The sequence below is a fragment of the Talpa europaea genome (assembly GCF_964194135.1).
Source record: "Talpa europaea genome assembly, chromosome: 15".
Taxonomy (NCBI): domain Eukaryota; kingdom Metazoa; phylum Chordata; class Mammalia; order Eulipotyphla; family Talpidae; genus Talpa; species Talpa europaea.
Window position 1 is genome coordinate 6,240,260 of NC_140083.1, and position 14,468 is coordinate 6,254,727.

At 60.3% G+C, this 14,468-nt stretch overlaps 2 protein-coding genes across 2 annotated transcripts; one reads left to right on the top strand and one right to left on the bottom strand.

The window, feature by feature from the left end:
* Positions 1–218: 218 nt before the first annotated feature.
* MPST (mercaptopyruvate sulfurtransferase) lies at positions 219–4,096 on the bottom strand. Its single transcript, XM_084255780.1, has 2 exons — positions 3,487–4,096; positions 219–620 (listed from the first exon to the last, which is right to left on the bottom strand). The coding sequence occupies exons 1-2, from the start codon at positions 4,079–4,081 to the stop codon at positions 322–324; spliced, it is 894 nt and encodes a 297-aa protein (XP_084111906.1). The 5' UTR covers positions 4,082–4,096; the 3' UTR covers positions 219–321.
* Positions 4,097–8,061: 3,965 nt separating this feature from the next.
* Positions 8,062–14,049, top strand: TST (thiosulfate sulfurtransferase). Its single transcript, XM_084254999.1, has 2 exons — positions 8,062–8,774; positions 13,556–14,049. The coding sequence occupies exons 1-2, from the start codon at positions 8,180–8,182 to the stop codon at positions 13,843–13,845; spliced, it is 885 nt and encodes a 294-aa protein (XP_084111125.1). The 5' UTR covers positions 8,062–8,179; the 3' UTR covers positions 13,846–14,049.
* Positions 14,050–14,468: the final 419 nt, after the last annotated feature.

Below are 14,468 nucleotides of genomic sequence, written 5' to 3' on the forward strand. Positions count from 1 at the left end.
CTCTCCCCCTTGGGCATTAGAAGCACCCTTGGCCTGGCATCCTGGCACCACCAGGGAAATAGAGGCAGCCCCGTGCTTAGAAGGATTTAGCACTTGGCTGTTTTATTTCCTCAGTACTAACAGGCGGGAGGGGAGGCCCTAGCTCAGCACGTGGGCAGCTCCCCTCTTCCAGGCCGGCCACCTGCCCAGCCTCCCCTGGGATCCCACAAGTCCTCGGAATTCCTGGCCTCTGGGAAGTCACCCCGCACCCCACCTGAGTCTGATGATGCTGAGTCAGAGCCCAGGCGGGGCCCAGTGCGCGGGGGGTGTGTCCTGCCTGCCTCACTCTGTCTTCCCGCGGCCCTCAGAGATGACGTGCTCCGGCCTGGCCCGCATGAACCACTCCACCCAGGAGCCGTCGTAGACGGCCACGTCAGGCTTGCCGCAGAGGTAGGCCCCCAGCGCCACGTGGCAGGCAGTGACCCCGGAGCCGCACGTGGCCACCAGGGGCCGGGACAAGTCCACCTTCTTGTCCTGGAACAGGCGCTGGAGCTCCTCGGGGGTCTTCTCCAGGCCATCCTGGGTCATGAAGTCCGTGAAGGGGATGTTGATGGCACCGGGCATGTGACCAGGTTCGATGCCTGCGGAAGGAACAGACGAAGGAACAAATACCAGGGCCGCAGGAAGGGCCCGCTTCCCCTGAGGTGCCGAGCCTCTCTGCATCGCCGCCTGGTGTCCTCACACCCAGCCGCGGGCCCCTGCCTTCTCCAGGCCTGGGAGGCCGAGGTCCAACACTGCCAACGCTGTGCCAGCCAGAATCTGGACCTCAGGCTCGGACCCCACGGAGTCACATGGCTCCAGGCCCTTGATGGCCAACTGTGTGCCCTTGGGGTCTGAGAGCGCCGCCGGCAGAGGGAATGGAGGCAGCTGGAATCCCACGGTGTCGAGGGCTTAATGGTCATGATGCAAAACTGCCCAGAGAGTGGGGAGAGGGAGGAAATGCAGCGGGGACACCCTAGTGGGTCTGGATTAAGATTTAGGACTCTGACCTGATGCCAAGGGGAAACCAGACTTGTTTTCCAAAGAGGGTTTGGCTGCATGAAGAATGTGGGCCAGGCCAGGCGGTTCTGCAGTGAGAGGACCAGAACCTCACGTACACCTCTGCAAACCTCAGGGCTCCCCAAACTTCTTTGCACCACCCCTCATAGGCAGGTGTTGCTAATATTCCCATTTTCATGCTGAGGACTGAGATTTGCAACAAAATAAACTCCCATTGCCACTGGTTCAACTCTTGGCCATTTAGACTCTAGAGCCGGGCTCTAGGGTGACTTCTGCCTCAGTTTCCCCTCCTACAGGGAGCTGCTGACTCACACCAATATCCCTTCTAAGGACTCATGGGTAGGGGGAATGCATCCTGCACCCCCACTTCTCAGGTGCAGAAAGAGGACTCCCTCGGATACCAGCAGGGCAAGAAGAGTCAGATCTCAACCCGCTGGCCACTGTCAGCACAGGGCTGTCCCCAGGCCTTGGGCCCCCCCAAAGGAAGCATGGTCTCCTTTCTGCTGGACCGCGTGGCAAAGTACAAGCGAAGTCACTGGCTGTGGATGGCAGCAAGGGAGACAGCGATGTTCTCTGCTGATTTAGCTGGAGTCCTCATTCACATGGAGTCCAGTGGCTCACATCACCGTGACAGCTACTCTGCCGGGTGGGCATCATGGACCAGTGAGCATGACCAAGCATCCAGCAGCTCTGCAAAGGCCACGCTTGGAGAAGCACGACTAATCACACCATTTCCTGTTTCTCCAGCACATCCTGTGTGTGCGAGCACAGGGCTGAGTACTTAACACGCTTGTGCTCATTTGACATTTGGGCCTCGCTGTGCCCTTGAAGCTCCGTGACCCCATTCCCACTCGCCACACATGGATTCTGCAGTTCAGGGGTTAGGTGACCTGCCCGGTGTCAGTCAGTGCAACCTGGGGCACTGAACCCAGGCCTGGCCCTGGCCTTATGCTGCTCTGTATCCTGCATCTCCCACCCTGCCGGCCACAGGGGGCTGGGCTGAAGGATCCAGCAGGTTCAAAGTGGTGTCCTTATTAAGATATGCCGTAAGAACCCCCACCTTTGCAGGTTCAAAACTGGCTGGATATTTTCCTAGGGTTTGACCTAACGCCAGCACTGCTCTGCAGGGCTCCATGTGGCAGGGGCATTCTGAATTCACCAACCCTCTCTGGGACATTGACTCGTTGCCAGTTGCTAGGTTCATCTTCGGAATGCACTGGGGGCAAGAATGATCCTTGCCCTTAGATCACCCCAAACAGTGCTGGGGCAGGATGAGCCCAAGCTGCTCTAGAAGTGCAGAACAGGATTCTGCGCTTGATTCCAACCTTGATTCAGGTCAAGGGAGATGCCAGTCAGGGAGAACTTCCTGGAGGAAGTGGCAAGTTCCTGGCACCCTCTCTGAGCAAGCAAGAGAAATGGCAGGTTGCTCGCTGTGATTAAATGTACCTGGTCTGGAGTTCAGTTCTGGCGGGGCTGCTTGCCGCGGCCTGGGGCAAGGGAGCCACCCTAAGACTCCACTTCCTCCTTTGTACCAAGACAGCACCCACTCCTCAGGCTCACATCAGCGCAGCTACCGATGTGCCTGCTTGGCCAGTGTTAGGAAAAGAGCAACAGGCCCCAAACGGAGTCGCTCACACCGAGCTTCTCCAAGAGTTGGCAGCTAACCTAACTGCAGGTCCAGCCTCTCCCCAAAGTAGAATTCTAGACCAATTAATCTGGACTTTCTTTTGCTAAGGACCTTGGCCCACCCTCTTTCTGACTGTAAAAACTTTCCATTTAGAGCAAGTCCTTGGGGCCCTGGCTACTTCTAGATGAGAATAGCTTGATACAGCCAATTAGATTCCACACTGATCCGAGTGGACTTTGTTTCTTAGCAGTGGGGTTCACGCCCCACCACATACTTGGCTCCAATCAGGCCAGCACACCCTCTATTCTGTTTCTGCTCAGTCGTGGGTTAGGGGTGTGTAGCACTCTATTTAGTGCCCCCTCTCTACCCACCCTCTGCAAAACTCTCCCTTCACTCAGCAGCTGGGACTCCCCCTCTTTCATGAATCCATCACCCTTAGGGAGCATCAGGCCCCGGCCCTCTGGGCTTCTCCCCACTCTGTGCCTGGCCACCCTCCTTCCTCGTCCACAGTGACCCCCTACTCCCATCACTGTCCGGACAGGGTTCTTTGGGCCTCCCACTTACACTACGCACCTGGGTTCCCAGTGAGCTTGAGGTGGTCACTGCCTCCCAAACATGGGTGGGGGGGGCAACACTAATGGCCTGCGTTAGGGATACAGGCAGCAGACTGGGAGAGTGAGGCGAAGAGAAACCAGATCCTGGACCCCCACCCTCTGTGATGTGCTGCAAAGGAAAGGGGGAGACAGGGCAGAATCCAGGGCACCCCCACCTTGTGCCTCTGGCAACTCCCCACCCCACCCCTTCACCCATTGATTACTTACCCTCTCTGGGCTCGGGGTCAACGCCGCGGAAGCGGCCATTGGCGCGGGCATCCACCACCTGGAAGCGCTGGGACTGGAGGTTCTCCTTGATGTCCTGGAACGTCTTGATAAAGGTGGAGTCCAGCTTGGCCTGGAACTTGGCGGGGGCCGGGCAGCTCTTGCCCGAGCTCAGCGGGAGGCCCAGGCGTTTCCAGTTGCGGAGGCCGCCATTGAGCAGGGACACCTCACGGTGGCCAAAGACACGGAACATCCACCAGATGCGCGGCGCGGAGTACAGGCCCTGGTCGCTGGCGTCGTAGACCACCACGTGGGTGGTGGGGCCCACGCCCAGGCTGCCCACGTAGTCCGCGAAGTGCTTTGCCGGGGGCATCATGTGGTCGTAGGGCGACGTGAGGTCGCTGCACTGGTCGATGTCAAAGAAGGCTGCGCCCGGGATGTGGTGCTCCTCGAACTCGCGTTGCGCGCTGCGGCCCAGCGCCGGCAGGTACCAGGAGGCATCCAGCAGCTGCAGGGGCTGCTTGGCACTGGGGGCCTGCAGCATGTCCGCCACCCACTGTGCCGACACCAGCGCTCGGAAGAGCTGTTGTCGAGCCATGGTGTCCCCCGCCACACTGGGGCTGCAGGCCTGGGTGACAGGGAGAATGTCAGCTGGGAATCTCTGGACCTAGGAGGAGTTTCCGGGGCAGGAAACACCGAGAGGCTGGGCCCTGGAATGTGGCAAGAAGCTGGTTTGATGGCTAGGCCCGGGAAAGGGCAGAGTCCAGGGACAGTGGCACAGAAAACCATCAGTGTAAGCCCACGTGCAGATTTCATCACCTCTCACCAGGGCCGCGCGTCCCCTCCCCCAGCCACTACCTGGGAGGCAGGTCCCAGGTCAGGAGAGGGCCCTTGGACCCTGCTGGCACTGACATCAGGCAAGAGGGGCAAAGTCTCAGTCCCTCCCTAGCATGCAGCTCAGCTTCCTTTGCACCCTACCAAGATCCCTGATGGAATCCACTCACCTACTCAACCAACAATTAACGCGCAGCCTAGCAGCAGCAGTGGCTGAGATGGGTCCCTGCTGCGTCCACTTTCGCATCCACTTTCACCCCCACGGTATCTCAGAGCACGGGGGACACGGAGCAGACAGCAAGAGCAGACCCCCACACTTTGGCATTAATTATCTCACTGCATCGTGAAGGGGGACGCTGAGGCTCACAGAAGGGCACTAACTAAAACCTGATCCTGGTCAACAGCTAAGAAGTGACAGCACCAAGCTTCCAGACTTCTCCCTGACACACACTCTGCAGTGGCTCAGACCAGCAGGGCCAGATCTTGCCCCTGAAGCCTGAGTTTTCTGCCAGAATCTTCTTTCAGCAGTAGTAACGGTGACTCAGCCCCCACTCCCTCTCTCCTGCAGGCCAGCAGCTGAGAATGTACCGGCTCAGCAGGCAACTGTGCAAGCCACAACCTCTACCTCCCTTCAGGGCACCCGTGCCACCCAGGGCAAGGGCTGGATAGAGAGCACCTGCTTTCTGGAGTGCCCCTGTGGGCCAGGCCAGGAGCTGAGCCCCCAGCTTTAGGTCACAGGTCTATCAGGATCCCTGTTTTCGGAATGAGGCAACTGGCAGAGATCAAGGACCTTGGCCCTGATCATGGAGCAGGTCAGGACAGCCTCAGGGCGTGAAGGCAGAATTAAACTCTGGAGGCTACACTCTGCAGCCTCAGGTCAATGCTGACCAGGGCTTAATAGGTTCATAGTGTAACGCCTCATGCCCATCTCCTCCCACAGTATCCTTGCAGGCTGGCTTTTAAAAACCCACTTTGCCCACTGCCAGGCCTTGCGCTGGACACAGAGATTTGACTTTGCCAGGCCCTGAGGGCAAAGACAGGCCACAAGCCTGTTCAGGAGACAGTGTAATTGAGACAAGTCTATTCGGTGTGAGCACAGAGGTGTACCTGGCTCAGCCCTGGCTGACAGGGAGCAGGAGGGCGGAAAGCCTTCCTGGAGGAGGGGGAAATTCAAATTGACCTGAACTTTTCAGGGGCCCAGGAAACTACAGCTTAACCTTCATGATAAGGAGGCTGCCAAGAGGGCTGGCTAAGGGGTGACCCCAGTATCTGTGGGTTACACTACAGCTAGACACTGTTTGGGGATGTTTCTGGCTCCTTCTTAAAGAACCTTTTGTGAACCACCGCAGCTCCTGCCCCTCTATTATTGGGCCTCCTTGATGTTTCCCCCAGGGTCCATTCAGACTGGCAAGAACCCTGGTTTGGGAGAAGAGCCACCCGACGCCCCAGCCAGCGCATATCCTCTCTGCTGTTTAGCTGACTGTATGAGGGTGGGCACGTAGGCTCTCCAGCCACGGCCATTTCTTACAATGGGCCATTTCTTACATTTCTTACAATCTCAACCTTACAGTGGAGATTAATTAACAAACGCACTAACATGGCTAGTTTTAAAAACCAGTATAAATGGCTTAATAAAAATCCCATCCTTTCTTCCAAGCTACTCTCATAGGTGCCTTTGAACCCTCAGCAGCAACTTTAGAATCCCAGCATTTCAGGACTGGGTGGGACTTCCCAGGTCATCCTGTCCCACCTCTGCTTGATTGGTGTTTCTCACACAGGACAGTGGAGAGGAGGGGGGGCCTGGGGAGGAGGTGGTGTCAGAGTCACTGATGAGTGCAAACCAGGCCCCAATGTGCTTGGCTGGCGTGGGCCCCTGCAGGCCCCCATGCTGGGGGAGTGGAGGTCCCCGACAGGCAGACAACCCCAGGCCGCCTCAGGGGCGGAGCAGCTGCACTAGTGGGATGTGAGCCCAGGCTGCCACCTGGGGTGGGCCCTGACAGGTCATTTCAAGGACATCCCCCAGCCTGCTGGGCAAAGCTCAAAGCTCAGAGGCGTCATCAGGGCAATTGCTTATCACAGTATGCAGCTTTGCAACTTTCTGTGAGATATAAATTATTTCAGAATAGAAAGAGTTTTTTAAAGTGGGATGAGAACAGCATCCCAGACGGTAGAGCAATTTTTAAAAAGTATGAGCCTCAGGGATGAACAAGGTAAACTAAGCGGGTTTCTGCTCTGGGACTGGCCACAGCCTGGCCTGACACCCCCTGCGCCCCAGGCCACTGATTGGGCCTCCCTCCCAGCCTGTGCTAACCCCCTCCAATCTTTGGGAACTAACCAAATAGGCCTTGGCAAATGTTACTTTCCTTTCACTCCAGCAATTTCTTTACCTGTCCCCGCCCCCCCCAACAACCCCCCCCCCAACCTCTGCGTCAGTGGGTCTCCTGTTCCTGGGCTCTTTGTGGGGCGATACAGGTCCTCCTCCCACCTGCCCTCTCTGGTGGCATCAGGAGACCCACTAGGCGCCCCACTGGCCACTCACCAAGACCCGGCGCTGTGGGCTGCCCTAAGCTGCTGCGGACAGCCATCCTTAGGGTGACCCGGGTCTCCTAGCCTGAGGCCCCCACCTCAGCTAAGGTCCCGCGGGGGACCTCTGCAACGAGCACCCCAACGATCGACCTCCCGCTAAAGCCAAGCGCGACGCCGCAGCAGTTACCCCGATCTCGGGCTCCTGGCTTCCTAGCTCGGCCATAACCCGCGGCGGGGCGCCCCCTCCCTGCACCCGGGGCGGTCCCCTCCTCCCGCCACCCACCTGCGGCGGGCCGAGGGAGGAGGCTCCGGCACAGCCCACCGCCTAGGCCACTCGGAGTAGCGGCTGCCGGCGCCGTCCACTGCCGGGCGCGGGGGACGGCCACGCCCGGCGCCACGCGCCACCAGGCCGCGCGCCCTCGGGCGCACGCGGGGGGGTCCCGGGGGTCTGCGGGGCTCTCGGCTCCCAGGCGCGGCCGGGGGCGCACGCGGCCGGGGGTCGGGAGGCTCCGGACCGCGGCGGACGCTGCGCGGCCCCCCCCACGGCGCCTGCGAGATGGTGCCGGCCGGCCGGGGCGGGGCGGGCTCCGGGTTTGAACCTGCCAAGTTCCCCAGCTGACAGGGGCGAGCCCCGGAGCGGCTGCCGGGGGCCCGGGCGCCCGAGTGCCATGGGGCGGGGGCGGCGGCCGCGGCCAGGCGCGCGCGGAGCGCTCGGGATTGGGCCTCGGATCCGGCCACCTGTGGCCCCGGGCAAGGTCCCGAGCCGAGAGCCGGGCGCATTCCCGGGAACCCCAGCCTCAGCTGGGACAGAGGACGCCGAACCGGGGCTGGACTTGGGCATTCCGGAGGCGAGCGAGCCCCGGCTGCAGAGAGAGGCCGCGCGGGGGGCGCTTTCTAGGGGCGCGCCCCGTTCCCGCGCTCCCACGCTCCCCTAGAAAGAGCTTCTAGGCGCAGATGCTTCGCTCCCGCTCCTCCCACGCCCCCAGCCCGGGAAATGCTGCCCATTTCCAGCAGGATCCCGGGGGCGTGTGTTCCAGCTTCTCCCGCACACGCCCCCCCCCCGCCCCCCCAAGGCAGCTGCGCCACTGGGGCGCTCTGGAGCGCTGGCCCCACCCACTCCCGAGCCGGGCCCCGGGGAGGGGCGGGGCAGGCTTTCATTGGGAATCTGCAGACCCGCGCCCCTGGATGCCCGGCCCCTCCGGTTGCTGTAAACACACGCCCCTGGGGGCGCGGGGCGGCTCAGAAGCGCCTCCTCCAAGGTGTCCTCCGCCGCGCACAGCCCTCACGCCCTTGTCCTGGTTCCCACCTGCGCCAGGTGGCACGCAGAGCTGCGACCATGGTTCACCAGGCGCTTTTTCGGGCACTGGTGTCCACCAAGTGGCTGGCGGAGTCGGTTCGCAATGGCAAGGTGGGGCCCAGCCTGCGGGTGCTGGATGCGTCCTGGTACTCGCCGGGAACGCGGGAGGCCCGCAAAGAGTACCTGGAGCGCCACGTGCCCGGTGCCTCCTTCTTCGACATAGAGGAGTGCCGCGACAACTCGTCCCCCTACGAGATGATGCTGCCCAGCGAGGCCGGCTTTGCAGCCTACGTGGGCCGCCTGGGCATCAGCAACAGCACGCACGTGGTGGTGTATGACGGGGACAAGCTGGGCAGCTTCTACGCGCCGCGGGTCTGGTGGATGTTCCGGGTGTTCGGCCACCCCACCGTGTCCGTGCTCAACGGGGGCTTCCTCAACTGGCTGAAGGAGGGCCACCCCGTGACTTCTGAGCCCACCCGGCCGGAGCCGGCTGTCTTCAAAGCCTCCCTGGACCGCTCCCTGGTGAGGACCTACGAGCAGGTGCTGGAGAACCTCAAATCTAAGAAGTACCAGCTGGTGGATTCAAGGCCCCAAGGGCGGTACCTGGGCACCGAAGCCGAACCAGATGTAGTCGGTAGGTGTCTCGGTGGGTGGATGTTCCTGGGGAGCAGTGTCCAGTGAAGGATGGGGAGCAAGGATGTCTGGGACTCTCTTAGGGTTTTGCCCTCAAGGCCCTACCTCCCATGTGGGCCTTGGCTTTCCATCCGTAAGACCCCTCCCCTTCTGATGCATGAACACCCACGTGTGTGTCCCCTGGGCCACATGCTGCAAGGAACCTGGTGTCTGTGTGGGGTGGCATCAGCAGGGTGGTGACATCCCACAGCAACGCCGGGCACTAGTGCCCCACCTGCACTGGGGTGTGTCCATTAGCCACACACACATATCTCTGTACTCTGCACCGCGCACCAGGGGCCCCTCTAGAGGGCACCCAGTGCACAGTGTGTTGTGCTTGATACTTGGGGGTCTCCCAAGGGCCCCCAGCTTCTCAGGGCCTCTCTAGTTCCCCAGAACCCCTTACAGACATTAGCAGCAGCCGTCCTCCAGCATCTCCTCCAGCTCTCCCTGGCCGCTGACCCGTCAGTCAGGGCAGCTGCGTTTCCTGCTAAGCCCTCAGCAGCTCCTCTTTATCTCCTCCAACAAACTTCATATCCCCGTTTTAGAGGGGAGGGGACAGACCCCAGGACTCTAAGTTACTTGCACGAGGAGCGGCCAAGTTGGGAGTGGAAGTCAGTGGACCCAGCTTAAAGCCCGGGGCTAAACCAGGTTGCCCCACCATCCGGCCCCACCCCTACCTCCCAGGCCTGGGAGCCAGCCCCTTCCTCCTGGGGTCCTCAGGGACAGGGGAGATGGCTCCTCAGTCCCCTCCTGTGGACCAAGGGAGGTGGGGGGGGGTGATTCTCTACTGCTAGAAGTGGGGGGAGCCTCAGGAGGAGGCTGAAATCTAGAGCTTCTTAATAGAACTTCAGAGGTTTCACCATCACCCCTGCTGGCCTGCCTGGTGGCCGGAACCTGACCTCAGGGCCCTGGGGGTCCGTGCTGGCACCCCTGGACGGTGATACCGCCCTCCTTCATGACCCCTTTGCAGATTCTAACTTGTTAAAAAGTGTCTCTTTCTTGTGCCCGGTGTCCTTGGGAGAGAGCTCCGTGAAAGCTGCGGGCAGCACTCTTAGAGCTGAAAGTCATTTGGTGGGGCAGAGGGGAGGCCGAGGCACGCAGAGGATGGGGTGGGTCAAGGCCACGAGGCCAGTTAGTGGCTGAACAGGGCGCTGCCTCTACGCGGGGCCCCTTCCCAGACCCGTGCCGGGTTTTTGTAGCCCAGTTTGTTCTCGGAGAGTTGGGAGTTAAAGATTCAAGTTCATCTGGCACCTTCCAGAGCCTTCTGGCACAGCACCCCTCAACTTCCTCCTGGCCTTGTTCAGGAGACGCACCCTCTGCTTGAGACTGAGGCTGTCGCCGGGACAGGACCCGGGAGTGTTTCTCGAGCAGCTTCCCAGCTGGTGGAGTGAGGACGAGTCGGGAGATGCCCACCCGAGCTCTTCCGTCCCATTTTAGGGATGAGGAGACTGAGGCTCAGAGCCCAGATGCGACACCCAGGGGAGTGGTGCAGACTCGGGTGTCCCAGCACCCCCCCTGCCCCCGCCCCACGTCTTAGGCCCTGTCCTCACAAGGGGTGCAGTCTCGGAGCTGGATGGGCCTGAGTTTCTGTCCTGGTGTGGTGCTGGTGTGTGTGGCCTTGTGCCTGCCCCTTCACCTCCAACCCCTCTCCTTAATGAAGGGAACCCCACTCGTGAAGGGAACCCTGCTCACTACATTGGAGCATGGGTCGGGGGGGCAGCCAGACATCAGAAGTGGGAGTTTATCCAGCCCAGTGTCTTCATAAACTCTACCATCTTTCTCTCTCGCCTGGGAGGGGGTGGTGAGGGTGAAGGGGGGCTATTGACCCCCTAAGAGCACAGATATTTGCAGACCCCTTCACATACATTCTCTCCCCAAGGCCCATAGCATTCCTGCATGGGAGGTAGGTAGAATGTTTGGGGGTTAAGATTGGTCCCAGTTTGCAGGTGGGGGAGAGACGAGACTTCTCTAAGGAGACTGAGGGGCCAAGACAACCCCAGTCGGTGCACATTAAAGTGGGGGTGTTTCCCAAGGCTGCTGCTCTGTAAGCCACACGGGCACCAGGGAGGCCGCGTTCCTTGGTGTTGCTGTTGTTTCGTGGGGCCCCTGCTTGTGTCTCCCCCTCCCGGGGCTGTGGCGAGGGGTGGGCAGGAGGGTGCCGAGTTACTTCCCAGTGGTCGGGATTGGGGGCTGCCCTGTGGGGCCACCTGCCCTGGATTCCCTTAGTATCATTGGGAGGAACCCCAAAGACTTTCGTTTGACGAGAAAAAGCCAGTTTTCCCCGGCCCATGCCCACCGATGACCTGAGACAGATTAACTCTCTCATTGTACTGAATCTCCTCGATGGAGCAGTGATGCAAAATCCCAGGTCCCCAAGCAGGTTAGGGGCACCTGAGATCATCTGACTGGTTCCCTTTGCCAGTGAGGCTCAGGAAGGTCAAAGAACACAGGTCCTGGGGTCGGGAAGACCTGACTTCACTTCATACACCCATGCTATGTGTCCTAGGGCAGGTTACTTCACCTCTCTGAGCCTGGACCCCCTCATGGTGCCAGGAGAATAAGCTCCCCTACTTTGTGAGGATGGGGGAAGATGAAATTCTTGAGCGAAGCCACTGTCGGTGCCAGGGGACGAGCGTGGTGGGCTGCCTGCTGGGAGGGACAGCTGCCAGCCTGCAGCTGAGGCTGGACATGGGGGAGAGGAGCAGCTCCTGCTTCTGTACCCGATGTACCTCCTCCAGCTGGCTGTTCTCCAGGCTTCTCCGGGCCCTTTCATCCCGGCCTTCCCACACAGGCGGCAGTTCCGGCTCATTTATGTTCCTTCGGTGGGTTCTGAGGCTGAGGGGTGGAGGGGGACCCCACCTCCCCAGGCTGGTGCAGTGTGGGAGGCCAGAGTCGACAGAAAACCGCCCCCCCCCAACTTCTTGACTCAGAAGAGGTGCCTTTTATGCCACCAGAATAAGAGAATGAAGCCATTTTATGGGGGGTGGGGAGTGGTGGTGAAGGAAATGTGGTTCAGAGCTTCCAATCTCTGGGCTTTGGTGTCAGCCCCCTGCCTGGCACTGAAACCCCTTAAATTTGGGTTTCTTGGCAAAGGGCAGCCTTGAAGCCAGCAGGCCAGTTGCTCCTCCTTGGCAGGGTCAGCACACATCCCACCTCAGGGAAGTTTCCAGACAAATGTTGACATCGCAAGAGAAAGAAGCTGGTAGCATTTTATGTTACGACATCTGTTCAGTCAAGGGGACTTTTAAGTCATGTCTGTGAATTTCAGGATCCCTCTGACCTGGGGAGAGGGGATGGGGCCTTGCTGGCACCATCGCACACCTACTGTGCGCTTGGGATCAATGGGGGGCTCTCATCTGTAGTAGCTGAGCTTCCCCCCAGCCCTTGCAGGGGGCGGGGGACAGCTCCCCATTTCACAGGAGGGGAAACAGAGGCCCAGAGCTTCAGTGCCTGCCTGGCCGCACACTGCCCCAGTGTGCCCTGGTCACCCCTGTCAGGTCCCCTGCTGCCACGCCTGCCCACTCTGGTCCTGCCCATGATGTGCATTGAAGGAGTAGTGGGATTTTTGAAGGAAGGGGAGCCCAAAGAACCCCAAATCTGTCTGGAGACCCACATCCAGAGTCTGCCAGGATGAGGGATGTTTGAGGAAGAGGGGAGCACTTGGGGAAGCATGGGGCGGGGGTGAGACCCAGACCTTGACTCAGCAGGTGGCTAGCTCTGTCTGTGGCCCTGCCCCCTGCCCCGTTTGTCCCAGACGCTGGCTATTCTGAAGCCAGAGTGGCAGAGGGGTCTTACTGGCTGTGGAGACAGTTCTGGAAGGGATCCCAGAGCCAGCCTAGACTCCCAGCCTGCTCCCACTCTTCACTGGCAGTGCTGCTGCTAGGCCCCCATTCATACTCACTGCCGTGGCAGGAGTGAAGTGGTAGGAGCAGGGGCATGTGACGTGGGGGCGCAGCCAGGCAGAGAATGTGCTACTCCCAGCAGCCCAGCCCGGGGCACAGGAACATTCCATTCCCATTTTATCCACGGGGAACGACGTGACTTGCTAAGGTCACCCTGCCCGAAGTGGCAGCGCTGGGATTTGATCTCATGTCTATAGAACATCAGCTCGCATGTGGCTCGGGGCAGCGCCGGGCCTGCCCTCTGCATGGCCTTAGCCGGCCGTTTTCATCTTGCCAAGCCTTGTGTCATCTGTCAGGTGGAGCAATGTAGCTGGTGAATGCTGTGACTGTTTAACTTCTGTCATCCTTGCTAGCCCATGGGCTCGCTAGACTGAAGCTCGGGCTGTGTCTCTCCCCTCCCCACTGTGTACTTAGCCTCTGGCACGGCAGCTCGCACTGCTCTTCTCAACAACGGCGTGAGATAGGTATGGTGCCCCGAGCCCAGTTTACAGATGAGAAAACTGAGGCTCAGAGAAGTGAAGCGATTTGCCCAAGGCAGTTAGGAGAAGGTAGAGCTGAGACTCAATCTCCCGGCCTTTTAGCAGGTGTGATCTTGGCCATTCCTACTTCCAGGCAGGTTTGGAGGGTGGGGGATGTGGACACGTATCTGCAGTCACGACTTAAGAACATAGGTAGGCTTGGGAATAAACCAAGCTCCCAGGGGGGCAAAGATTTTTATTTGCGAAGTTCGCTATCTTTACAGTCCAGGCTGGTGGCTGCCACCCCCGCCCACCCTCCTCGCCCCATCCCATGGCTTCTCCTCACCCTGCCCTTCCCATTGTCCTCTGTCCCCGCCCAGGACTGGAGTCCGGCCACATCCGAGGCGCCCTCAACATGCCGTTCACGGAGCTCATGACAAAGGACGGCTTCGAGAAGAGTCCCGAGGAGCTCCGGGCCATGTTCCAGGCTAAGAAGGTGGACCTGGCCAAGCCCATCATCGCCACGTGCCGGAAGGGCGTCACCGCCTGCCACTTGGCCCTGTCCGCCTACCTGTGCGGCAAGCCCGACGTGGCCGTCTACGACGGCTCCTGGTTCGAGTGGTTCCACCGGGCCCCCCAGGAGACCATGGTGTCCCAGGGGAAGGCCTGAACCCTGGGCCTCTCCTCTGCGCCCTGAGCCCTCAGGTGCCATGGCTCCAGCACTCCCTGCAGCTGGTTCTTAGCTCTTCAGCAAGGAGAGCCACACAGTTTCAGCGCTGCCGCCCCCAGCCGCCCCCTTCCCCAGCACCACCGGAATAAAAGTCTTCTGAGTAGCTGTACTTGCCTGCCTGGCTTTCCTCTGTGCCCCGTCCTCCCGTCCCCTCAGGCTCCCGAGAACCCGCCAAGCAAAGAAACCAGCCGCCTTCTGAGAAAGCCACGCCGAGGACACCACATTATTGTTCAGTTTTGGCAAAGGAAGCCGCCTGCCGGCCCCTGTCACGTGGGCTCAGCCCCAGAGTGTGCTGGGACCGACCTGGGAGCCGGAGATGAAAGCAGGGCTGAGCAGGCACTAGCCCCTCTGCTGCCCGGCCCCAGGGGGGAGCGGGGAGGAGGAGGAGGCAGCTGGCTTTTCTTCAAGAGTGTCCAAAAAGGCATCCCCGCAGGCCCTGGGGCCTCTGGAAGAGGCCATGCTCAGAGCAGGTCAAGGGAGCTGGCCTCCACCCTGGGTGCCCTTCCTGGCCCAGACTAAGACCCTTGGGGAGCAACAGGAGAAGGGGCTGGAGAAGCAACTCA

Coding starts and splice junctions, on each gene's coding strand:
- MPST (XM_084255780.1), bottom strand. CDS start 4,081: ATGGCTCGACAACAGCTCTTCCGAGCGCTGGTGTCGGCACAGTGGGTG. Junction 621..3,486: donor TGACCCCGAGCCCAGAGAGG/GTAAGTAATCAA, acceptor TTCCTTCCGCAG/GCATCGAACCTGGTCACATG.
- TST (XM_084254999.1), top strand. CDS start 8,180: ATGGTTCACCAGGCGCTTTTTCGGGCACTGGTGTCCACCAAGTGGCTG. Junction 8,775..13,555: donor AGCCGAACCAGATGTAGTCG/GTAGGTGTCTCG, acceptor GTCCCCGCCCAG/GACTGGAGTCCGGCCACATC.